Source organism: Dicentrarchus labrax, unplaced genomic scaffold (genome assembly GCF_905237075.1).
Source record: "Dicentrarchus labrax unplaced genomic scaffold, dlabrax2021, whole genome shotgun sequence".
Lineage (NCBI taxonomy): Eukaryota > Metazoa > Chordata > Actinopteri > Moronidae > Dicentrarchus > Dicentrarchus labrax.
Window position 1 is genome coordinate 22,697,663 of NW_026136711.1, and position 26,331 is coordinate 22,723,993.

Genomic DNA, 26,331 nt, shown 5'->3' on the forward strand with positions numbered 1-26,331 from the left:
CTTACTGTTGTCAGTAACGGACATCGTAAATACCAACCTACAAAGTATTTATTTAACAAATGAAAAATAATAATAACTCAATTTATGTTGTAAAGTGTTTATTTCTACATCTTTTGTGCATTTGCAGTTGCTTGGTTCTGTTGAAAAAGTGTCTCAGATAGTTTGAAGTTAGCTTACAGTTGTATACATCGATATTATTATCAGCTGTTCTCTGCATTCACATTATCTCGGCGGTTTCAACGTTAACAATAATTAAAAACGTCCCGGTGTTTAGCGCCAATCACAAATTCGCTGCTGTTTTTCAGGCGCTCCACGTTTAAAACTCTCACATATCCGACGGTACTTAAAGGCAACACCGTTCAGCAGCGTCAGTGCTGCGCTGCGTGCGCCGCATTTGGAAACGTTTTCTGCGCCATGTGCAGGAAATAGTATGAACAGTGACAACAGCGTGTCACCAGACTACAAAATGTAATACAAATGTAACGTAATACCAATGTAACGTGATATAAATGTAATACAGGTAAAGGAGAGCTGCAGGCTGACGTTACTGACTGCATGTAGTGATGTAGAGTCTGTTCACAATCATATAATCATGTGGAGAAGACCTCTCAGTGCAGCCTACAGACGCTCTGGACCAAAGGTAACGACCTGCTCAGTCTTCTTCTGTTGTTGTTTTCAGGGTACAGTAGATGGGATGCTCACTGAGATCAGGTCTAATGAAGAAGGACCTGAGCTGACGTCGGTACTTCAACCCACGTGTGTTGTTTCATCAGCTCATCAGACATCAATCAAGAGTCTTTTTGGAGTTGTTTGTACTTTATTTCAACATATATGAAATTTACTTTAAAGTAAAGCCACTAAACCCCCAGAATACTTGGAGTTTGACATTGATACAGCAACAGAACCGATAACAATAGTCGTTATGTTTGGTAGAAAAATAGTTATAAACATATGAACAACAATTAGAAAAGAAGCGACTCTACTGATGTTACTGCAGTCTGTAATCCTGTACATTAAAGGAGACTATTGACTGGCCATAATAGACCAGAGTTTATCAATGAGCCCTGCAGATATAACTTTGAATGCACTGAATTTAACCATTAACACATGATAACAATTCTATGTACATGTTGAACTTTGAATTCTATGTAATTGTCTCATTAGAGCATTTGACATTTTAAGAAATCCCCTTTGTCCATAGATATGTCTGCAACAACAACCACTTTCTAGGAATTGAAACACAGGCAGTCAATTGTTCCTAAACAACAGATAAAATTTAATGTCAGACACACCCAGCAGAAGCCTGAATCCACAACTGCGTCTGAGAGAGAAATAAATGTAACTGCAATGGTAAATCTAAACCTGATTTGAACATTAAAGTGACCACAGTGGGCCAACAACTGAAAGAGGAGCTACTTTATTTATGTATGGAAGATATTCATTAACCCCCTTTACTATTGAGGGAGTGAAGCCTCCATGTGTATATGTAAATACGACTGCAGACGTATTTAAGTTCATGGAACCAGTGAGTATTTGACTAAATTTCAAAAGAAGCAGGAAACATTTAAGAGGTTCTGAGCCACAAACAAACAAAAAAAAACATCTTTGTTTTCCTGTAATTGACAGAAATGTCCTTTCCAGTACAGATAGAAACACCTCTCAGTATTGTGTAGGTATATCTGATTATATCACACAGCTCAGTGTATAGATGACTTGATCCTCCGTTGTGCCGAGGAAGTGATTAAAATCTGGTGAACTGAAGATAAAATGTGTATCTTGAGTGTGCGTCAATCAGTGGTGTGTCTGTGGTTTTGATCTGAAATTGAGTTTTTCACTTAGTCAGCGATGGGGTTTCAAAGGGAAATCAGCCGTGCTTGTTAAACCGTAGTTGGAACGCACAGTAGTTGTAGATTTGTGGTAATTTAGTAACTGAATCATGTGGTTTCAGGGGATCTGGGGCCTCCATGCTGTACGTAGATGCAGCGCTCCAGCTTTACCTGCAGGAAGGATCACAGCACTCCAGGCAGTGGACTTATGGAAGAAGCACTTTCTGGAGCGAGGCGTGACGGAGCCCGACCACTCCAGCCACTACATCCTCGCTCATCTGCTTGGGGCTAAAACTGTGAGCTGTAAATTTGCGGAGCTTACTCTTAAATTGCCTGACATTAATATCTGAATACCTGCCACACATTTAATAGCATCCCCTTTCCTGTACTTACGTGCATTTTCTTTATCCAGATTGAAAGCCTCGAGCAGGAGAAGTTAACAGAGTTTCTCAGCCGAGAAAAGACGGAGCAGATGTGGAAGCTCTGCACTAAACGCCTGTCCAGGTATGAAGTCTCTACTTATACCATCTACATATAAATATGTTTTATTTTACTGACAATACTGAACTAAATATGTACATGTGTGTTTGGACTAGGATGCCAGTGCAGTACGTGATTGAGGAGTGGGACTTCAGAGATCTGACCCTGAAGATGAGACCTCCTGTGTTCATACCAAGACCTGAAACCGAGGTCAGACGAGGAGAAAAACAGGCCACACATACATACAGTGTACAGTGAGATCCTAATGATCATTCACACATAACCACAGCAGTGTTTTCTCTTGTGTGATGATGCAGGAGTTGGTGGAACTCGTGCTCTCTGATCTAGAGATGGACCCCGGGGCTGGAGTGGGTGCAGACGCCCAGCACACATGCTTTGAAGTGGGATGTGGCTCTGGTGCTATTTCTCTGAGTCTGCTGAAGAGTCTTCCTAAGGTGAGGCTTTTGTTTATTGTAGGTGGTAATAGATCTTTAGCCACTTTGATGGTGAGTTTTGGCGTTTATGGTCCCCAGAAGATAAAGCCTGCTGACATTGGTGGAGTTTTCCTCCAGTGATATAAGCAACATCTGACAGATGGATTGGCTCCGAAGTTTTGGAAAATAACTTCCTCTGATATTGCGTCTAGCGCCAAATACTTGCAAAACTAATGACATTCCCATCAGCCTCAGCTGTAACTTTTTAGTGTGTTTAGATACAATTAGCAGATGTTAGCATGCTAACTCGATAAACTAAGATGTCAAACATGGTAAATATGTCACCTGCTAATCACAACACAACTACATTACCCACAATACAACACCACCAATGACTCGGTCAGATTTAACTTGGCTGTGGACTCTTACTCTTGTTTTTATTTTTAAGTAAATATGTTGGTGCTGAAATGGTTGGTTCATTGATCAATAGGTTGTGATAATCAGGTAAAATACCAAACACTAGCTGGTCTTCCTTATCCTTACAGGTTCAATACATTTATTGATTGATACATTGGGTTTTTAGGCTGCCGGTCAGACTCATTTTCAGACATCACTGTTGGCTTTGGTAACATGTGATGGCCATGAGTCAATTTTGACATTTTAAAGACTAAATGATTAATCACTTAATAACTTCCTCATGCAGACAAACGCAGGAATACTGACAAATAGAATCGTTTCCAGAGGTCGTCATGTTCAGACAGTTAACTGCAGTCTTTTAATTGCTTTTATTTGTTTATTTTTCACTAGCTTAAAGCCGTTGCCTTGGATCGAAGCCAGGATGCGGTGGATTTAACAAGAGAGAACGCGCAAAGGTAATATCATCATAACACGTGGTTACAAGTTGTAAATGTCGTTATTGATTTGCTTTTATTGTGGTTAAAGACTTACAAAGAATGTGTCTTTAATTGGGGTGTATAGAGTAATGCATAAAGTCTGATGATGAATCTTTCTCTGCAGCCTGGGGCTTCAGGACAGATTACAAGTTCATCACATAGATATAATGAAAGGTAAGAGAAAGCAGTGCATCGCAGTTAAGTAACACGTAAACACACTGCTGATATAAAAAAAAAAAAAGTTTAAATTTGTTGTTTTTTTGTCAGATGGAGAAACTGTGTTGGGCCTCTGTAGCCCCGTTTCAGCTCTGGTCAGCAACCCTCCGTACCTGTTCTCAGAGGATATGACGTCAATGGAACCAGAAATCCTCAGGTGACTGAAACACGTTCAGCTTCTCTCAACATGTTTTTTATTTAACCTCCCCACAGTTACCGTTTATAAGCAGTAAAGTCACTTAAAACACATTATATTGAGCTAGAATAAAGTTTAAAAGGGTTTATTTTAACAACTTATTAGTACAACTCTTCCTATGAAGTGTCCATAATTGGCTGTCAACAAGTCAGATTCTGGCCATAACAGTGTTAAGTTTTGACTAAATATGGAGTTAATGTTTATAATTTTAATGTTTATAATATATATAAAATAATTTAATTAACTTATGTAATAAGTATAGTATAATGCAGCTTAGGTAACATACAGCTTATAAATGGTAAACATAGGGTGTAAAATAAAGTCATACATTTATTTAAGATTTCTTACAATAAATAAAATTGTGAATACTAAATATGATATTTGTTATAAGTCAAACCTTTGAAAATGTATAAAATTAATTTGCATCAGTGCACTAGGCATCCTCAGAAATGCGTTTGTTTGTTTTTTTTAATATGTGACAGAAAATTATATCTGTGTACTGTATGTGTGTATGTATGTATGTATACAGGTTTGAAGACCACGCTGCTTTAGATGGAGGTAAAGATGGCCTAAAAGTGATCAAACAGATTTTGAGTCTGGCTCCACAGATTCTGTCCAATCAGGGGTAAGGAACCCCACTGTTACACACACACACACACACAAACCCACCTGGGTTTAATTCCTAACGGCATCGTTGGCTTGTCGCAGGAACAGCATGTTCTGAAAAACACACGTATCGTGTTGCCTCTTTAATGAGTTAAGCTTTTTTAAAAGACTTCCAGTGAATACAGTTCCAGACATGTGTCACTACGCTCATCTCAAGGTTACCTCTGATAATCCTTCTCATAATTAAATTTGAATGCATTTTTTTTGTTCTTTTTCCTGGTAAATAACAGTCGTGTTTACTTGGAGGTGGACCCCAGACACCCCCCGCTCATTCGACGGTGGGTGGAGGCGAATGTGGAAGAGATGCATTATGTGGAGACACGGCACGACATCACCGGCAGGTCTGTGCAGAGAGCCTTTATGTCACCAGGGCAACATTAAATCTGTATTCATGTTGATCTCTTATGCCTGTCACTGTCTGTTTGATTTAAAGCAAACGGCTAAAAACATCTTAACTTAATTACCAAATGAAGCTCAAAACACTCTTAATTGACTCTCTCACGTTGCAACTAAAGTACTAAATTTAGAGTCTGTTACACATTTTGTTTATGTTTTTTTTTTTTCTTAGGCCGAGATTCTGCATCTTTCAGAAAGAGAAGTCAAACAAGGACCGCAAGCTGAATCTGGATTGAGAAACTGAGATCCTATTACGCTGGCTTTAGCCCAGGTCGCCACAGCCTCAGCTCCCCTACCCCCACTGAGCCACCAAAGCACGCGCTCGCACTTGATTTGATCACTCACAATTCACAATGTGCAGAAGCTCAAATCATTGTCATGTCACCGTTTGCACTATTAATCTGGTATCATTTGTGATCACATCCTGCTCCCGCAATAAAGAAATGTGTGCGAGATGGCACAAAAGCAGGCTCAAAGCTGAAGGTAATTACCGAGGCTTTTCTTGGAACCCTCCCTCTCAGAATCTCACCCTCCTCCCAGGAAGCATTCAGTAGTTCTGTGAATCCACTGATGAACGGTCCTCCCCTTCGCTTGTCCACTCGCTGACTCAGATGCAGGCTGTGTGCATTGTTGAGCAAAAACACACACACACACACACACACACACACACACACACACACACACACAATGTGGCCTTTTACTTCCTCACACAATCTGCTTGTCTCACACTCTTAAAGCTCAAAGGCCACAAAGTCTTTGTGTTTCAAAGGTGATTGAAGGCGAAAATATTTCGTAACAAGTGTCACAAGAGCGGCCATCATGTGGCGCTTAATAATAATAATGATGATTATAACAGTATTTCTTGTTACCCTGTGAGTAATACTGGCATTATAGGCAATATAACATGTAAGGAAAAAGCAAAGAAAGGACAGCAAGTTAGACTCCCAATTGCTCATTTTAATAAAAAAAATGTACACATGTAAAAGGTAGAAAAAAACGTCTTACTGAGAAAAATACAATGGCGTGAAAGATGTCTCAATGGAATCGGTGTACTTCTTAGGAACTGTATGTACATCCAGAACTGATGAGGGTTAAAATGGCTGTGGGCAATTTCCACATTCATCATAAAATAAGTGTAGATTACAGTACTGAAGTTTGCTCACGAGGCACCTTCCTCTCGGGGTACTTCACCACCCACTGAGTCTGAAACCAGGCACGTCAGTATGAACTGTACATATTTCATCAGCAAAAAAAATTACCCTGTGTCCAGTATTTTTCTGTGACTGGCCTCCAACTGCTGGAGCAGCGATGTCATTCACAGGCACAAAGGACCTGTTTGACAGTTTGTTTGTTTTTCCTTTAAGTCAGCTGAGATTCAGCCAGAATGATGGATTTTAAGGACACCCTTCCTCCTCCTCCTCCTCCTCTCTCCTCTCTCCTCTCCCTCAGACCTTGAAGGGGTAGTCCCGTATGTAACGCAGCAGAGGCCTCGGGAGTGGTAGCTGGTCAGGGCAGTCAGAGTGTCTGTTAATGACGAGGCGTGTGAGGTGCTGTAAGGAGGGGAGGCCCTGGGGCTTGTACACAGCCCGCTTCAGTTTTAATACAACAGATGTGTCCTGAATTGTCTGCTGTTTTGCAGGAGCCTCCCTCTCCACCTTCCCCCCTTCCTCCGCTTTCCTCTCTGGTCCCATGTAGTGCTGCACCAGGCTGGGCACGTTGGGGAAAGACGACAGGCTGGGCCGGGCTGGAGAGCTGGAGTCCAGCAAAAACTGGGCGCCGCTGTACTGGATCCGTATACTGGTGGGGCCGCGTGCAGTCCTGACCGAGAGGGTCAGCATGTACAGAGGGTGGCTGCTGTCTCGTACCAAAAAAGCTCCTTCAGATACCTCTTGAAGTGCAGCGTGGGCTTGAGCCGCAGTCACAGCTCCCCAGTACCATCCTACACACACACACACACACAAACACACACAGATTATCTTACAACATGAAAATGAAATCTGTTAAACAGAGCCTGGAACAGTTTGTGGCTTTCCAGGATTCTTAACGAGAACACATGTTTCCTACCGTACCTGAATTTTCTAGATAGCAGAAGTTGCTGGCAATCGCCCGCAGGTCCTTTGTGGGGTCCCATAACGGAGGGGTGCTCTGGAGGCAAGGGGTAGGAGGTACTGTTCCTGCCCGCATGCCCCGTGGGGGTTCGGTGGACGGAGGAGCGGGCAGAGGAGCTCTAGGACTGGACACAAGATGGAAAATATGGATTTAATGGCATGAAAAAAAACACATTTAATAAAACACAACTGGCTTTACTCCTTTATATTAATGCAGGAATCCACATTATATCTTATTTGTGGTGTTTATTACTAAGTTATAATAAGAGAAAGAATAAGAGGTTGATACACTTCAAACTGAGAAACCACAAATGTGAACATTATTTATGATTTTATTACACATACATTTTTAAAATTAATTCTGATTTTGTGATGTATTGTGTTTTGTTCTTTGTCTGTTGCTGATGGTGACCAGGACAAAAAATAACATTTTAATCTCAGATTTTACTGGTTTAATAAAAGTTTTTAAAAAGTACTGTATAATTATTACTATTAGCTTTAAGAAGTTTCAAATAAAGACAATTTTTTTGTTTTTATAATTAGTATAACAAGCATTTTAGTATTGATAGACTTGAGTTAGAGCACCTGTACAATCAACCCTCTTATTTAAAGACTTTGGATAAAACACTGATAAAGGCTGCACTGTACTTACACAAATACAATATGTTCTATAACAGAGACAGCACAAGAGAAAAAGCACAAAGAAGGAAAAAGTCCACTCACCCTGGTACACAAAGAATCATGCTATTTCTTGAATCCTCTGGGCGACAATCCGGTCGGTTATATTCTTTTTTTTATAAAACGAGACAACGAAGAAAGACGAGAAAAAAACCCTTTTTATACATCGGTCTGACACGAATGAGCCTTATTTTAAAAAAAGAAAGAAAGACAGAAAAGCGACGAAGAGCTCCGCGTACCCAAATAGGGTCTGGTCCTGTAGTTCATGAAAGAAAAACACTGGATGTAAAAATGAAACAAAAACCCCCGTTAAATATAAAATAAATTAAAACATTAAAAACCCTCTCTCTCTATCTCTCTTTCTCTCTCCGTAGCAGCCGCGGTCTTTTGGAGTGTGTTGTCAAAACCAGAATGGGATCCAAATGTGTGAAGGACAGAGTGTAAAAAGGCTTGGCTTTTAAAATTTACCGTTTCCTAGAAGTCTATTCTGAGAACTCCTCACAGCACCGGCGGCTCTGACGTCACACCGGCCGAACCAACCGCCGCCGGTTGTTTGGCTCCGCGGCGAACCGACGTCCTCCGCGGCCACAGCGGCGACGTCTCCCGGCAGGTTAAAAAAAAACAAAAAAACGCTCCTAATTTCTCGGGATAGCCGTAATATTTCTTCTTTTTATTTCCCCGTCAAACGCCTCTTCCTCCTCTCTCTCTCTCTACATTTATCTGTGTGTTTTGAGCCTCGTCGCTCCCCCTCCCGTGTTCGGCCGGTGGCTCCTGGCTTCGCTGAAACCGGCGCTCGCTCGCTCCCAGGAATCGCGCGGCTGCTTCTCCCTATCCGCTTTCCAGGAATGATTGCAGGGTTTGACTCCGCCCCGCCGGGCGGCCCTGACAGAGCCTTCATTCTGGGAATTCACCGCCTCAACATTAAAGATAATAGGAATGCACACAGGCCTGTTTCCAGTAATATAGATTCCCCTCGATCGATCCTGGTGGAAAAACACGGCGAGAGGTTTTCTCGGAGGTTTGTCGGAGTAATTACGATCAAAAGCAAGTGTTTTTTGTTTTTATTTTTTTATTGTGACAATAAACTAAAAAGAAAATGGGCCAGAGAAAATGTAATTTTGCTCACTATGTGTTTGTTCCACTGTCCAACCCTGTCTTTTATATCGGATTACGGTTGATTTGTTAAACCATGTGTTCTCAATAGTTTTGTCAAAGGTTGAGACACTTTTTTTAATTTCTGCTCGTTTATTTCTCCTGACGTTTCTTTTCTAGAGAGTTTATCTCGGAATATCCCAGTTTTCACATGAGCTCAACATCTTTTACCTAAAATTTCTAGAAGAAGCTGCTGAATAAAGACTGTTGAGGATAATACTGCTGTTGGATTGTCATCAAACTGTTATAAATCTGAGGAACATCTTGTTCAGGAGGGGGGATCAAAATATGTATTCCAACAATACCCTGAGCCATCTCTCACTCACACTCACTCACACATGGCAGCCCTGAATCAGAGTAACATATGAAAGTATGCTGTATCATAATCATATCCATCCACAAGAGCTTGCTGATCCCAAATAGCTGAATTTCAACCTTTTCCAAGAAATCCTGAAATGAGCTTAGTTTCTAAGAAGTCTTGTGGACTCTATCTATCCCTGCTGGATGTGTGGTTGAACAAATATGTCATGTTTTCCCATTTAGGAAGAAAAAAAAAAGAACACCACAATTATTTTAGTGGAAATTCAGTTGGTTTTATTTTATAATTCCTGTAATTAGAAAGGTTGAGATAACATTGTGTCTTTCTCTAAACCTAAAAGTGTTTATAATAATCACACAGAAGCACATAAAAAGAGGAAAAGACGTGGAAGAAATCATAACTTTACACTTTTAAAGAAGCCAGATTCCTCATAAAGCATTTTCTTTGTGTGTGTGTGCGTGATGTTTTGAGCACCTGATGCAATGGCAGCGTTTTCCGAATGAAGGTTGTCTTGTAAATTTATTCCAATCCTGGTGTGCATAATATGATTTAGTGAAGCAGCTGGAGAGCATTGTACGAGGTAGGCACGGAAATTACCAAGAATCTGGTAGATTAAAAAGGTACATACTGTACGAGCCTTTCCTAACTCTATGTTCCCATTCAGGTCTATTTAAAAAATATATTTTTGAGTGATTTATGTTGTAAAGTTGATTGAACTCACATGCTAAAGGTGCACGAAGGTAAAAAAAAAACATGAAATATAGAGAGTGGACACCTACAGGAAGTCCAGGCCAGTGTGAACTGTATCCAGGGAGATGCCAGTGTTTTGGACTAAGGCTAGATAAATAGATTAAGTAGTAATTTTCTTCTATCTTCTTCAATCTTCTATTAATTGATTGCTTACTCTATACAAAGCAAGCAAAAAATGCCCAACACAAGTTCTCTGAGCTCACAGTGACATCTTAAAATGTCTTGTTGTGTCCCGACAAGCCTCTAAAACTCAAACTCACTCAGTTTACTATCATAAACAGTCAAAATATCAAATATTTACATTATTACCAGCTGAATCAGTCGAGACAGAAACACTTTATCACTGCAAAACTGCAAACTTCAATTTACTACTTTTTGTCTTCATATTTTTCACACTGCGGCCTATTAAAAGAAATATATAAGATTTTACACTTTAAATCTTGTTTTTCCAAGATCTTCTTCGAGCACCAGTTTATTTTAATTGTTTCCAGCTGTGACTAACTCCTTCCTTTTCAATAGTGCCTGTCTGCACCACACACCACGTATTTGCATAGCCTACCGACATCTTTAATAGACTTTTCCCTGTGTGAACACACTACATACCCAGAACTTAGGTTTAGTGAGTGGAAGGATGTTTGGCACACAATGAATAACTGTTGTCCTCCTCCCAACATGTAAGACAAATGGGCATTTCCAGAAGATTCTGAGAACAGCTTTAATTGCCTGGAATCAGAAATATAAATCCATCCGTTGTATGAGAGAAAGCCTTATTCATCAGCGGAGCTTAGTTCTCAGGGAACAGGCCTGGAGGGGACTGCTGAGTAAGGCTGTTTCTGCTAAAGATATACAAATATTTTGTTGCCGGGCATGATGTTTAGCAGCAGCATGACTCCAGGTGACAGCAATGGCAGCCGGTACGAGAGTCAGGCTGGTCCGAACTAAAGTATCTTAACATCTTCTGGATGGATTGGACATTAAAGTTAGTACAGACATTACATTTTGCCCAGAGGATGAATCCGACTGACTCTGGTGATTCCCTGACTTTTTCCTCCTGCTCCACAACGAGGTTTACATTGGAGGTTAGTGAAATGTCTCAATAACTGTTGGATGGTCATGAAACTGGGTACGCACGTTCATGTTCCTCTCAGGATGAATTGTAATAAATGTAGTCATCCCTTGATGCAGGCGGTGGAAACCTTTACTATTAAAACTGAACCTTTAGGGCCAAAATAAAACTGTCTGGAGATGCAGATCAAGCATACAGTCAGCCAGCAGCACTGGTGTATTGGCACAAACATTCATGGTTCCCAAATGTATTTTAATGGATTTGTTCCCCTGGCTTTCCCACTTAGCACCAACATCAGGTCAAACTCTTTGTCTAATACTTTGTTTTATGACCAAATACCTACAAAACAATTCAGATTCCACCTTGTGTTTATGTATTTATGTGTGTAATTAACATAACTTAACTAAGCTTGTTAACATGGTCAATATTATACCTGCTAAACATCAGCACAGCATTGTCACTGTGAGCATGTTAGCGTGCTGCCGTTAGCATTTACAGTGGCTCACAGCCCCACCGTGCAGCCCGACAGAGAGAGTCATGTTTACAATATCTACACAGACTCATCTCACAGCACAGATGACCTCAAAAGCAGCTGGACAAAAACATCGCCAGCGGTTCCGCATTTAAAGAGCTGTTACCTGCCATGAAAAGTGATCTTGTCACTAAGAATTTTAATGTGTCCTTTGATGATGTGTCCCTGGTTGCCCTCTTATACTGTATTCTCAGAAAACACTGGCCAGAACTCTGAAGCTAAATTGATTTTCATGCAGGTAAATGAACAAAGTGCTCTCTATCACACACCGCAACCTCACTGCACTGCAGCTCCTGTCCTGACAAGAGGATGTTATCGACTGGAGTAGATGCCCGTATGCACAGCTGTTGGTCTAATTTAAAACCTCTTGAATCAGAGATTTAATTATTCCATGTCCATCCGAACGATGTGGAAGAATTACAGACATGTGACAGGAAGTTTTTCCATGCATTAAACACGAATAAGAAGACACAAATCTAATCTAATATCACAGTATAAACAAGTTTTTATTTAGAACTTTCATATTGTTTATTTAATATAAACATTGTTGATACAAAACCTGTGTTGGAGGCTACGTGTGAGGACTGAAACATCTGACTCTAAAGTCTATTATATTGTTAACTGCAGATGTGTTCTTATAAATATGGAAGAACCAGACAGATGGTCTTGTTATTGTGAAGCTAATCTGTCTGACTCTTTTGTAAATGGAGGAAGTCATCAATAAACACTTTTTATTTTTGTTATACATTTTTTTCTTATATGCCACAATATATACATATATACTTTACATATATACTGTGAGATTGATTTTTTTGTGGGAAAAACAGATTAAAGACAATTTATCAACATATTTGTTATATAGCACAAGTGTTTCAGTACACAAACAGCAGAGGAAATCCATCAATGTGCAGGTCCCTCTGGGCCTGACGAGGTGTTTGTGGGTCTATAGTGCAGACTGGACTACATATATATATATAGGAGAAATGTGTCCACCTCTAGCTGTCCTGTATGGTCCCTCCTGGCCCCTTAATGATGCGCTTGTGTCCCCTTTTTCCTGCCGGGCCGCGGGGCTTGGCGAAGGCCTGTTTGTGGGCATGCTGCTTGGGATGGACCTCGTCATACAGAAACTGCTCTGTCAGTTCATCTCCGTCATCAATCTCCAACTGCACATACAAAGCGGAAAATATGCAGGTGAACAAAACGCAGTTCTTGGAATTTAGGCTTTAGACACAGTTGAACATAAATGATTTTGACATTTATTAGTCAGCTCGAGGTGCGTAACATTTAGAACTGTATACAACCTGGGCTGTAACCAGGGTGAGGACTACGGGGAGCCTGAGGGAGGTCGGCTCCTCTTTATATGACATGAGCTCCCCTGAAAACATGAATTGTGAGATTTTGGGGGCTCTCTAAAATAAGCTATTTTTGCTATGCTTTTCTAATTTTCTGTATCTTCATCATTATGGATTATGTATAAACTTGGGCTGCTATTAATGTATGATTTGTGCATTAGGGTAATTCATCACTAATTCACTTAAAATAAAGATAATGGTATTCTTACCATCGCCACTGAAGCATGGCTGCACAGTATCATAAACTTCAGTTCAGAAAATATACAGAAAAATAAACATTTCCTAGTCCCACTCTGCACACCGAATTGCCATTATTCATTTCTCTATTTTGTAGTCAGCGTACTGTGCATCACAGTCAGTCCAGCTACGGTACAGTTCGCACACTGGCTGTAACCAGGATTTTATCCTGAGGTCCAAAATCCCTTAATGCAGCATTTTAAATTCTGTCCTCCAACCTGAAGGTCTGAATACTATACCGAAGTCTCTCCACACTGCTACCAAGCTCCACACAATTCCAGTGGATAAACACTGATTAACCTTTATTTATTATTGATTTTTGTACGTCTAAAAGTAGTCAAATATAAATATACTGAGTGTAAAAATCATAGAAATAAGGCTCCAAAATACCAACTATATGTGAAAAAACACAAAGAGCATGACCTTGGTTTTCTCAGTGGTAGCTGCAACCCTGTGTTATGTAAGTTTCTATCCCTCTTTCATCCATTACCTTTTTAGCAATTTCCAAATGGTAATCTTTCTCGACACCCTCCAGTAGTCGACTCTTGCAGCTGGAATACAACATCCGCTCCTTAATGCTGCAGCTGTATCCTGGCATGGAGTATATGAACACTGCAGACAGAATAATTTTATATAGAATTTATAAGTTAATGTTTTGTATTGTTGTATCAGCATGCATGTGCACTTTGTACATATGTAAAAAGAGGAGCATTAATGGAGTCCAGGGACATACCGACAGATTCAAGATAGTCTCCTTCATGGGAGTGTTTGTAAAGGAAGAAGTGATATCTGGGAGTGTCTTTGGGAACTCTGCGGGGCAAATCTCGAGTTTCTGTCGGGTTAGAGTGGACCAGCTCGATTGTCTCCTTCTCTACATCCAATCGCTGAAACACAATAACAATGCAACAAGCAAAATATCAGAAGTCTAATACACCAACTCCTGACACCAACCTGCTCAGACTTGAGACTAAAACAATGCCTGTGTCACTTTCTGGAGTAACCTTAATCCTATATGACCTCCTCAGGCTCACCAGTTGTATGTAGTTGATGCGTTTCTGGGCAAGTTGCTGCAAGGCTCTTTTGGCTGTCTCCTGCAGTGGGAAGGTGAGGCCCTGAAGCGTCTGGTGCTTGCTCTCCACGCTGATCTCTGTCTTCACCTGCAGGGGGCAGCAAGCAAACATGCATCCATTTTAAGCCTCTAAAGGAAGATTCAAAAAGTGTTTAATGGAATAATATAACTTTTTCACAAACTATCATTACATCCAGTAGATATAGATCCTCTCCGTCTTCCCCTATTCACCTCGAATTTGAATTCTCATTAAATATGCACACACAGTGAATAATGTATCAACGTACCTGTTTAACCCGGCCCTGAAAAAGCAATCACAACAACAAAGTCACATTTCAAATAGAAGAAGCTACTTTAAAGACACAGACCGAGCGTGGCACATGCCATGATGACAACACTGCCGAGGGCATGTTGACCTCTCACCTCAGTAATTTTGATCCTCTGGAGCTCCTGCTCAGCTAATGTCAGCGGGGCAGGACCTGAGCAGGATGACACATGACGCTGGTAGCCCAGCAAACAGATGTCCTCCTAGTGTAGCAACCAAAACAAGAGGCTCTTTACAGGAAGCACAGGTCAAATACCTCTAAAAACACGTCATCAGCAGACACAGTCACAGTGAATTAAAATTTATTTAAATGTTTCTGACCTCAGCTGTGCCAAACATCTCATACTTCACGTGGCCACCACCAAACTCTTTCTTCACTGTGGCACGGGTGGCAGCATACAACATCTTTTGTTTCACCTGCAACCATCAGAGGAGAAAATAGAAGTACTGTCAGACAGAATTGCTACAATGCTTATAAACACATGCAAACAGGTAAGTTTGGTCAGCTTAAAACAAATAGGGGAAGTTTGACTGTAACAGAGTGATCTCAGGTTGTGTTTAAGACTGCAAGTATTTCAAAAGTTAAAAACTGGGTTGTTGTTTGTATAAAGTTGCATTATGGTAAATGTAGGATCCAGCATTTTTTAACACATGACCCATTCTAGGTTTCTTCTTATGCGATTAGTAACTGATTTAATAATAACATCAAACTTCTTTTGATGTTTTTAGTATAGTTACAGACACTTCATTTTACAATGTTCTCATTATTACGTATTGTAGGATATATAGCCATTTCCTGTTGTATGAAATGTACCTATGTGGTACAGTATTTTTTCCATGGTTTTGTATGTGGGCTTATTCTATTGAATAATACAAACTGTATCTATGTAGTTTACCTTATGATTATTTGTAAACAAATGTTTAAAAACCAGAAGATCTCAGTAAGGTTTTGTTTACAATCAGACGACCTCATTGACCTTTTTTTGTATGGATCCTGGGAGCTGCTGGTGTTTTTTTTTTATGCCAACATTAATGTTGTTAACAAACTGAATACAAGTGATTGACAGGGTGCAGGATTTGTTTTTCTTCCTCCAAAAAATGACATGTAAATTTAAGGCTTTCACCTATCACCAGCAATGTGTGTGTGCAGCTTCAGTGTACGGTGCAGAATGATGGCATACTGGAGACTGGTCAGGAGACCATGATATGAAGATCCACTCGTAGCCCTGTGCATTCTGGGAGTCGAGGCGGTAGAGGACGTAGCAGGGGTCCTGGTCGTCCAGGAGAGGAAGCAGGAAGTGATCATAATCCTGGTCCCAGCTCTTTTCCGGCTCTCTGTAGGCCCCCAGCACCAGCTGCTCTGAAAATCAGACCAGTACTCATCACATACCATAACCTCCTATATGTAACATGGCCTTTGCAGAGCACATTGACACATACAGACGCAGTTAGATGACACTATAGTCCACAGTCGTGTAGGTTTACACGTAGGAGGATAATTGCAATTGGATTTATAAAAATCAGGTGTATACTGTTAAATTCTCCCTGAAGCTATACCTATTATTATACATTATATAATGTGTTTGATTGCTTAAACATGGTCCAGTGGAGGGGCCTGCAGTCATGCGTATTCACATTAATTAATGAAATTAAAATATATTCTGGTCTGTAACTACCTACACAAACAATTCAGCATAAAAAAACAAACATAAAAAGGCAAAAGAGTACAGTAGAAACAACAGATAGCATACAGAGCAAACAAGTGCAGCTTATTGAGACGACAAAGACAATGTGCAAACTTTTTGATGTTTAAAAAATAACATCAGACAAAACTTGACTCTATTTATATTCTCAACTTTATCACATTTTTATATCTGTTCATTAACTGATTTTCAAACATTCTAAAACTCAAAAGTGCAGCACATTAAAACACAATGATGTTTTACATTAGTCCTTTCTACATATTCATACTGTCACAGGGATTTTAGTCTAATTTTAAACAACTTTCAGGAAGTAATTTGTTTTTGACCTTATATATATAGGCTATATATATATATATATATATATATATATATATATATATATATATATATGATCTCTATCAAGTCTATATATGTTAAGTACAGTATTTATATTTGTAAGAACATTATGAACAACTATAGTAGCCGATATATTTATGGTGGCATGTGAACAAAAAATACAACCTCCCAACTTCGTCAGAAAAGGAAAATGTTAATCTCTGTTTATTTTGGTCAACTAGGGCTGGAGTTACTTTCATTATTGATTAAACTGATAATTATTTTGCAAATAAAAGATTAACTGCTTGGTCTACTAAATGTGAGAAAATAATTAAAACAGCTCTTTACATTTTCTAACTGTGACATCTTCAAATATCTTGGTTTTGTCCAACTAACAGTGTTTTCAAACAATAAAGCAGCACATTTTCACAATTTAGAAGCTACAGCCTGACAAGGTCTGGGATTCTTGGTTTGATTATCAATACATTCGCTGACTAATTGATTGGCTAATCAACCATCAGCCCTCATTGCTCACCGATTAATGTGTAAACCCACTTATCTGGTCCAAAGTCAGTCTAAAAACCTCAACTGACGTCTCACTGTTTGCTCTCTGTGTTCGCTCCACGTGCTGTGGTGAAGAAAGGCAAAGACCAACCTCTGGCTTTAAAAATATTACCAGATACATTTCTGAGCTGACGAAATACTAAATAACTCGGCTTAATGAAATACACAAAATACACACATACACCCAAAGTCTGATGTCCTTGTGGGGTGCAGGGGGATTTCCTGACCGTCTCTTGGGGCATGATGCTATTCTGAGGCACAACACATTCCTGCTCAGCACACACACATACTTTCCATTAGCAATTCTCTCTAAGTCTTTAGAGGTCTGTAATAGTATTAAACTGTACGTAAATGACTCACTTTAGGGGTTGTGTATTGTCTTTGTTCCTTAAAGAGTAAAACAAAGTAATAAAATAATGAGACAGACGCTCTCAGGGGTACAGTTGGGTGATGGCATACAAACGAAGCCAGCAGTGATGAAACCAGCCAGAATGATCTTGTTGCTCTTTTGACATTGGGGCGAACAGTGTCACTGGGCAGCAGCAACCATGTCAAGTCACGTGTCGATCAAAATAGCCCAAGTGCCGCCCAGGGAAGATCACGGTGCTTTAAGTAAGGAAGTCAAACAGAGCCGACACCCCTCTGTCTCGGTGGCACCGAGCTCGTCTCTATTGACATCAATACTCCAAATATTTAATGTGATGCAAAGATAGCCCCCCAAAAGTCCCAGAATGCATCTGTGATGAGTCAGATTACAGCTGGTCAGATACCCAAACAAGATATAAACACCTCATGAACATATCAGTCCAGTTCCATAACCTGCTACTTAGAAACCTGTTGCCTCACTGCCCATTTTTCCTCAGACAGCTCAGCTGACACACTGTCTGAGCTCACACAGCTGACGCAATCCTCTTGTCCTAGAAGTTAGACAAAGTCTGCTGCAGCGGTTTACCAACTTTTGTTTTTGTTTGTGAGCCCGTAATGTGAAGCAACATCTGTTTGTGATGCCTCGTCTTGAAAACTATTCTTCAATAGCGCCCCGGTTTGTGTTTTTAAGCCATCTTTAAAATACCCAGACTGATTACAGCAACACTTAAAGCTGCTCTGAAGGTTTTTCCAGAATCTTTGTTAGTTGTGTCTCAATTCAAAATGAAGATGCTGGCCGGAAATATCATATGTCGTTGCTCAGTTTTTATTTTATTTATTTATTTTTTAGCACAAAAACATGTTTTCTTTTTTTGTATCATACAGATCGAAAAGGGACATTTTCCATTTCCGGCTACCTTTATTAACAAAATACAGTTTCAACTTGAGAAACAGTTTAAAAATCTTTAGTATTGTGCAGCGAACAGAACTATTAGATTAGATAATTAGAACAGCAGTAACTGTTGGGAAACAACTTTATGGGTTTTTTAAAGATCACCGGATGCTCAGTTCTCAGTTGTTGAGTGTAATGATAATTCATGATACAAACTGCAGTTTCATGTGAACACTAAATGGTACTTCACAATAAAAGGGCAGAATAATTTAATATTTTCTACTTCAATAAATGTCTGATGGCCACTTAGAGTCCTCTCACGATCCCCTTTGTGAAGGTCCAGACCCTCAGGTTGGAAACCATTGGTCTATAGCTTTATAAGAGTTTCCAGCTCGTGATAAAGGTGACATCCAGTCTGGTTTGGAAGCTTTTTGAGCAACACGAGGCCACTACAGCCATGTAGATTATGTTAGAAAGTAATATAAAGTCAATGGGTCTTAAGGAAAATCTGAGGGGTCACCAAATGATTAAAGGGAAGAGAAAGAAACTCAAGATTTCTCTTCCCGAAACCTGTTTTCCAGTGAACACCAAATATCTCATCATGCCTCTAAAAATCCTTTAGATGAAACAAACACCTTCACATGTGATCGGTGGCCACAGGTAGACACTGTTTCATTGTAAGTGTCCACAACCAAACACTCTGGGGACTGCTGCCATAGAGGTAGGATACATCTTTGCATAAATAACTTGTTTTTACAGATGATTTGTTGAGTGTCAGATGAGACGAGCTCTGGACATTGTGTAAGAACAAACATGAAGTACTTAAAACTAATATCACAGATGATTTATACATCCCATCCCACTGAGGGACCAACATTATTACTGTCCTGGGTCACTCACCATCTAGGATGCAGACCTTGAGGAGGCGCACTGCTCCACCTCTTGCCCTGGCCAGGAACTCCCTGAGCTCTGGCGTCACAACTAGTGCGAGAAACATGGCGGGTCAGCAGTCTCTCTTCTCCTCCCGCCAAGTGCTGCTAGCAGGGGTGTTGAGAGACAGAGGAGAAGCAATAGACGAGGACTGGAGCTCCACAGCACCAGGGCCCAAATATTCAGTCCAGTCAAGAGTCACTAAAGTCCAACCAGAGCAGCCTGTTGTAAAAACGTCCTTTACTAAGTGCAGCTCTGACTGCTGAAGAAGAGGAACGCCGAGTGTGTCTGGACTCGTTGAGAGAGTGTGACGGTGTGAGAAGGGACATCGCTCAAGTAACTAGGACAGGATCATGTGCACAGTGAGGGAACCTGATCACCTCTCTCCCAAATTTAGCTCCCACTGGCTGACTGTCCAGCCCTGGGTACTGGTCTGTGAAACCCCCACCACACAGCAGGACCGACAGAGGAGGAAGAGAATGTGACCTGCAAACCTCATAACTTCTGAGCCAAGAAACAATTCAGCTCAGACGTATCGTCACATGCGAGCGTTTGGAAGGATGACACCTGTAAGAGTTCTGAGGCAGACGCACTGTTGTTTAACCATTGATGCACTGAAGTGGACTGCGTTCGTCTTCTCATTTGAATTTTACCATGTAAATGTCTGATATTCTGCTGGTTATGAGTTACAAATCACAATAAATAAGGCTGAGGTAGGAGATAAAAGGCTGATTTATAAAGGAAACCATATTTGATCAAAATTAGCATATTGCTTAAGTTTACACAACTTATTTAACTTTGTTGATCACAAACACCTCTCATCTTACTCCACACATGACAAATGTGATGATCAACAGATTGTGTAAGATGTTTTTCATGTCATGAATCGACTGGTCACGTCGAAATCACATTCCCTGTCTGAAATCCAAACACATTTAAAACTGATATTTATGGGTTTCTTTATAAGTCCTAGTATAATTTATACAATAATAAATGAATATTAAACCTGAAAATTAACATTACACTGACAACTCATAAGCTTGACTGACCAAGTTATATGAACTACAAATTAACTATTAATATATACAGTATAAATTTCCCCCAATTAATAACCTTTAATAATTTGTGCTTCAAAAGATAATTTCCTTTAATAAAATATGACTCATATACATCATATAAAGTTCACTACATCATCAAGGGCCAATGTAAACTGACTTTCTCAACTGATACCAAAGTCATCAGGACAAAAATAAAAACGCATTAAAGTAGGTTTGGATGGTTTGATTCATTACAAAAAGAAAATCAATGGTTGAATCAGATAAATATCTCTTGTAGCACGGCACCATTGGATTGTGTAATATGTTTGTAAACACGCAACAACATAATAACAAAGTTGAAGAAACCAACATCTTACAAAGAAACAAGGTTTAATGTTAAATAGAAATATAAAAAAAGAATAGACAAATGATCTATTTCTGAAAACTACTTATTTACAATTTGAACTGAATAGGCCGCACTTCCTGTGAAATGTACACAGAGCTGGTTGTGCTGCCCCCTGCTGGTCACTTCAACTTTGGGCTTCGCTTTACAGTCATCAGTCATCGATGGTGGGGAGCCAGAATGCCTGAAAGATGAGAAAACATTTAAAAACGTTCAGTCACATCAGGTCCACTTTGGGCTGCTGGTGTTTTCTGTGTGTGTGTGTGTGTGTGTGTGTGTGTTGTGTGTGAGATTGTGTGTGTGGTGCATAATTGAGAAATTTCTGTTTTTTCTTTCTTTTATACAATTTACTTTTGGGTCGTCTTTCTTTCCAGTTCCCCCTGTAATTGTTACTTTTATCTTGTTTACATCTTTGGTATCATTTCTTTACCTTTTATGACCAATGTCATTGTTAGGAATAGATTTCAGATTAGTCTGTTATTCTTACATCATTTTAAGCCAACATGGTCTATATTTTCTAGTCAAAACTGTGTTTAGTTTTTCATGGCGGACTTGGAGAGAGAGGGAGAGAAGCCTTCAAATAAACCAGTAAGAATAAAGCCACCTGTGTTTGCCTGTGTCCAGAGAGAATTATAGAGAAACTCCAACTGTTTAATGATGCGAGTGGGCACTGAGTGACGATGTGCAAGTTCAAAGGACTTGCAGGTCCATGTCTACAGGGCACGGTGCTGCAAGGACGGATCGCCAAAACACGTGGTATACACCATGTTAAGTGAGAAGACACGCAATTTTAAGGAGTACTGTTAATAATTAATAGTACTGTATCTAACGTGGCTATTTTTCACAGTGGATTTGGGTGTGGGGGTGCAGAGAGAAGCCTTTAAATAAAAAAGATTATGCTGATTAAATGCTGAACTAAACAACATAACAAGCTCACAATCAGCCACATGAGCAGCGTACAGTTGTATCAAGTGTGTACAGTATTAGATTTGAGTCACTGTGGGCATCAGGTGTTATGAATGAACCAGTAACAGTGTAACGATGTGATAAGGAGAAGGTATATAGATATAGATTATCTTTTTCCATGTGTGTACTATGAAGGACCTGCAAACATTCATTTTGTTGTATAATGAGCCTCCTGTGGCTCAAGAAGTAGTAGTAGTCAGTTTAGTAACATCACATTACATAAACATGTTATTGGCACTAAATTCCCCTAAAACAACTTAGATGTCCATCGTGTTAAACCCTCTAATGCAGCTTCAGTAATCACTGTAATCTGCTTCAGTAACTCACTCCATAGTGCCGCCACCACCACTCACCATGTTGGAGCAGGCACTGGCAAACGTCATGAACTTGGGGTTGAACTGTAGGCAGGTAATCGGTCCCGTGTGCTTCCCGTCTAATAAAGCCACCTTCATACCGCTCTCTGCATTCCACACGTGGATCTTTCCATCCTCCGAGCCTGAAAAATATGGACAAAACAAAAATTTGATAATATGTTGGCACAGTTATAGGATAGCTAGGACCTGCATTCTTTAAAAAACAACAACAAAAAGAGATCACGGATGGTATGTGTGAGACATTCAACAGTAGGGGTGCAACAGATCACAAAATTGGATTGTGTCACAGTTTTGAGTCAAGGATCAAATCATTTTTCGTCCCACCAGAGCAGCCTGTTATAAAAAAAATCCTGTACTAAAGTACTGACTGCTGAAGATATTGCTGCTGAAGGATCGCTGAGTGTGTCTGGACTCGTTGACAGTGTGACCGTGTAAGAAGGGGTCAGAGTTAAAAATGAGCCACTTTGGCTCTGATGCAGCTGCCACCACAGTAGTGCTAAATATAATACTGTACAGTATAGCAGATACACTGTGATAACCAGCACGCCCAGTTCCACCACTGAAAATGCCAAAAGTCACTATGACTATGGGATTTCCCCTCAGTGCAGAAAGCGACAGCTTTTTAATTAGTCGCTCTTCCCTAAACTTTCTCACACTCTTCCAGAGTTAAACAGCACACATCTGTCTGAAACCCTGCATTGAGATTTAGGGAATTATGACCATAAACTGTGAAACTGTATTTCACACACTGATTAAATTTAGCCCATGGTTGGTGGTGAACTGTGGGATCATGGATCAACTGTTGCATCACTATTTGATAGACTTACAGGCCCTCTGGTACACTCAGCATAGCATCTTTTGTTGTAATTTGTTAAATTGACTTAGGAATTGATTTTTTTTTTTTACTTCAGACTCCATTATTTGTTTTTCTATATGTGGCTTTAGTATAATTCAATAATTCAAAAACCAACTGACTAGGGACTTTTTATGCTTGTGATAACATTTTGTGAGTCAACATTTTGGTGTTGTTCCTTAGATAAAATAAAGAATGAATCTGTTTCAGAGGGCGATCTCTACTTACCAATCATAACAAACTGAGAATCCGGAGTGAATGATGCCTCTAGCGTTACACCTTTACTGTTGTTGTAGCCCTGTGGGTAAATGAACAGCCGATTGTGCAGATTAGTACTGAAAACTCAAAAAATAAACTTCACTGTCTTAATTTCTTTTGATATAGATGTGTTTGTGTATCTGTCTGTGTTTTCTTTTCAAGTAACACGTTTTTCCACACATTGTGCACGATGAAGAATTGTCTCTTACCCCAAAGGAATGTAGCACAGCACCCTTAAAAGCGTCTAAGATGCGAAGGGCTCCGCCATTAGTAGAAAGAAGAATGAGTTTTCCGTCATTGCTGAACTTGAGTCCTGTCCACTCGCACGTCCGGTCGTACTGAAGCTTGAAGGTTGCAAAGGGGCCCTGTTGACAAGAGGAATTATGAATATTTCACTACAATTAAATTAAAAGTTACTTACTTCAAATATTAGATTAACACACATCGTGGATGAGCTCCCTCTCTCATAACACACACAAACACTTCTTACTTTGTCAAACGACCGCAGATCATAAAGTTTAACCATCTCTGAATTTATTCCAGCAGCAAAAATGAGGCCCTCTGGATCAAAGGAACACACTGGCTTCCCCTGTAGGTGCATCAGACCCTAAATTTGATAGAGGACAAGACAAAGTCAGAATTGGTTTTATCTTTCCCAATTTTCATATTAGTGCAACACTAATGGATGCTCACCACATTACAACAAAAAGTTACTCACCTGGCAGTTAGGGGACCGCAAATCCCAGAGTCTGATTGTTTTATCTAATGAGCCAGAAATAAATGTGTCGTCCACAGGAGACATGGAGAGAGAGGTCACTCTGTTCACAAAGAAAAAAATGAAACAAGGTACAAATGAGAAAACAAGAACTTCCAAATCAACAGTTTACATCAAATCAAGGTACAGACAGGCCAGAGTAAATCCAGTCCTCACCTTTTGTTATGCCCAGGAAAGTAGCGGATGTATTTGTTGTCATGAAGGGACAGGTACCGGATAGTATCTTCAAGAATAATAATAACATAATTATCGTGTTGTACATAAAACTTGACCGGCAAGAAACAAGCTGACATTCAAATACGAAGTTGATTACAGACAGATCTGACGTGTTGACTCAACCGTGGGCAAGGCAGTCACTTGTACAGTTAGCTCCTGTATGGGGCAGAATCACAGACCCTCAAACTGTACAAACAACTACCTCAGACCAAAGTGAGCAGAGTGTCTCCCACAAACAGTCCACAGGGGCACGGCATCCTGTAAACATCAACCTCTGGTCGATGTCTCAACAGTCCAACTAGAACAACACAAACTAAAACATGTCCTCGCTATGTTACCAAAGATAAAGAAAAGAAACTACCAACAAATATTTGTGCATCAACATACCATCGATTTTGTTGGAACTGTAGACCACAGTGTTTGCAGCATGTGTGTACCTGATCAGATCCACTCCATACTTTTTACTGTAAAGGGTCCTCTTGGGTCTGCCATAAATTAGATTACAGAAAGGAGAGAAAAATGAGAGTGAATAAGCATAAAAGATATCAATCCATGCTGAGATATAATCTAGCCGTCTTCTTATATTACTTGTCATTTCACAATATTACAGAACACATAAAAAGTACAGACTCATGCAGAGATACTCGTCTTTGTTTTAAATCTTCACGTACTGAATGCTGAGAGATTTTTTGGCTTCTCAACAGCAATTTTAAAGACAGGCTTTGAGCTCTGACATTTTGTGAGGAACATTTATTATTTTGACCAGTAAATCAAAGAAATACTGATAGATTACCGCTCCAACAAGCACTTCTGTTATTCACTGAGTCATTACTTGGTCTACAGCAACAGTGCTTGTCACAGTTTCAAACTGTCATCTTCAAATACCTTGTTTTATTCAGCCAATTAAAATATTAATAATAATACAACCAAATGCAATATGCAAAGCACAGAAGCTGTTATTTTCGATGAAACAGCATTATAATGAACTACTTTAGTTCTGCAGATACCCTGGCCTACACATCTTGTTGGAGACCCCAACAAATGTCACACCAATATGATTTTAAATAGTTTTACAGTGAAAAAACTAACCAACAATCACAGTATCGGTCACAATAATCACAATATGATCTTGTTACCATATCATGCAGCCCTAATAATCAATATATATCACATTATACTATAAAAAGGAGAAAAGCAGCAACTGCTCACAGTTCGTTTTCTGTACATTAACTAATAATTTGAGCATTATTTTAAATAACTTACACGTTAGTAGCCGCCCTGTTATGTTTTTAACCAACTCAAACAAACCTAACGTTTAGTAGCGTTTAATTATATTTTAACAGATTGTGTTCAAGCACTATAATGGACACAGCATATTACATAACCTCAGACACACACAGACACAGACATAATGTTTCAAACTACATGCACATACAGACATTTCACGCCTCATACAGTCGCTGCTGAGTATTATCGCAGTGCAGCAGGCCTCGCTAACTAGCATAGCAGGTAGCTAACGTCAAAAACAATAGAGGAAAAAAAGGACAAAACCGCACTTACTTCCCCTCTTGGCAGTCGTACAACACCAACGAATCGTCGTCGCTGCTGGAAATGATTGTTTCTCCGTTTGAACTGAAATCGAAACAATTAATTTTGTCTGAGTTTTCCCGAAACACCTTAGCAACTCTGAAGCTCCGCAGCACATTGTCCGTGAGCTTCATGATGGCCTCTGTCTGTGTCTGAGGGGAAGCAGGCCCTCGTTTCACTTTAAAACCGGCTTACAGAAGTCCCCTGTGGTATCTCGTATATATATATATATATAAACTGTAATTGTGCGACCAATTCTCTCTCTCTTTTTTTAAAGATGTATGATTCAAAAACAGCGACGAAAGCCCGCCTGTGATACTTGTGATTCACTAGTGAGGAGGGAGGGAAAAGCACCGCCTTCGCCACGTCGGTGACGCGCATATTCATCATCTGACAC

General features: G+C 39.8%; 4 protein-coding genes across 6 annotated transcripts; 1 reads left to right on the top strand and 3 right to left on the bottom strand.

Moving 5' to 3' along the window:
• Positions 1-385: 385 nt before the first annotated feature.
• On the top strand, positions 386-5,594 carry hemk1 (HemK methyltransferase family member 1). The gene is made up of 11 exons (XM_051414550.1): positions 386-640; positions 1,949-2,122; positions 2,239-2,330; positions 2,423-2,516; positions 2,624-2,761; positions 3,548-3,612; positions 3,758-3,807; positions 3,901-4,006; positions 4,575-4,670; positions 4,942-5,052; positions 5,280-5,594. The coding sequence occupies exons 1-11, from the start codon at positions 593-595 to the stop codon at positions 5,341-5,343; spliced, it is 1,038 nt and encodes a 345-aa protein (XP_051270510.1). The 5' UTR covers positions 386-592; the 3' UTR covers positions 5,344-5,594.
• A 449-nt stretch (positions 5,595-6,043) lies between these two features.
• Positions 6,044-8,725, bottom strand: cish (cytokine inducible SH2-containing protein). Of its 2 annotated transcripts, XM_051414556.1 has the most exons (4): positions 8,362-8,725; positions 7,939-8,002; positions 7,177-7,340; positions 6,044-7,046 (listed from the first exon to the last, which is right to left on the bottom strand). In XM_051414556.1, the coding sequence occupies exons 2-4, from the start codon at positions 7,956-7,958 to the stop codon at positions 6,553-6,555; spliced, it is 678 nt and encodes a 225-aa protein (XP_051270516.1). In that variant the 5' UTR covers positions 7,959-8,002; positions 8,362-8,725; the 3' UTR covers positions 6,044-6,552. The 2 variants fall into 2 exon arrangements, with proteins under 2 accessions (XP_051270516.1, XP_051270515.1); XM_051414555.1 differs by lacking the exon at positions 8,362-8,725 and having other exon boundaries at positions 7,939-8,355.
• Positions 8,726-12,194: 3,469 nt separating this feature from the next.
• LOC127371626 (twinfilin-2) lies at positions 12,195-19,885 on the bottom strand. Of its 2 annotated transcripts, XM_051414548.1 has the most exons (9): positions 19,436-19,885; positions 15,877-16,055; positions 15,017-15,112; positions 14,794-14,898; positions 14,658-14,672; positions 14,333-14,458; positions 14,035-14,185; positions 13,792-13,913; positions 12,195-12,875 (listed from the first exon to the last, which is right to left on the bottom strand). In XM_051414548.1, exons 1-9 carry the CDS (start codon positions 19,530-19,532, stop codon positions 12,708-12,710), a joined length of 1,059 nt encoding a protein of 352 aa, XP_051270508.1. In that variant the 5' UTR covers positions 19,533-19,885; the 3' UTR covers positions 12,195-12,707. The 2 variants fall into 2 exon arrangements, with proteins under 2 accessions (XP_051270508.1, XP_051270509.1); XM_051414549.1 differs by lacking the exon at positions 14,658-14,672 and having other exon boundaries at positions 19,436-19,882.
• A 990-nt stretch (positions 19,886-20,875) lies between these two features.
• wdr82 (WD repeat domain 82) lies at positions 20,876-26,289 on the bottom strand. Its single transcript, XM_051414554.1, has 9 exons — positions 25,908-26,289; positions 24,735-24,832; positions 24,288-24,354; positions 24,075-24,174; positions 23,847-23,963; positions 23,566-23,721; positions 23,327-23,396; positions 22,225-22,367; positions 20,876-21,089 (listed from the first exon to the last, which is right to left on the bottom strand). The coding sequence occupies exons 1-9, from the start codon at positions 26,066-26,068 to the stop codon at positions 21,060-21,062; spliced, it is 942 nt and encodes a 313-aa protein (XP_051270514.1). The 5' UTR covers positions 26,069-26,289; the 3' UTR covers positions 20,876-21,059.
• Between the last annotated feature and the right edge of the window lie 42 nt (positions 26,290-26,331).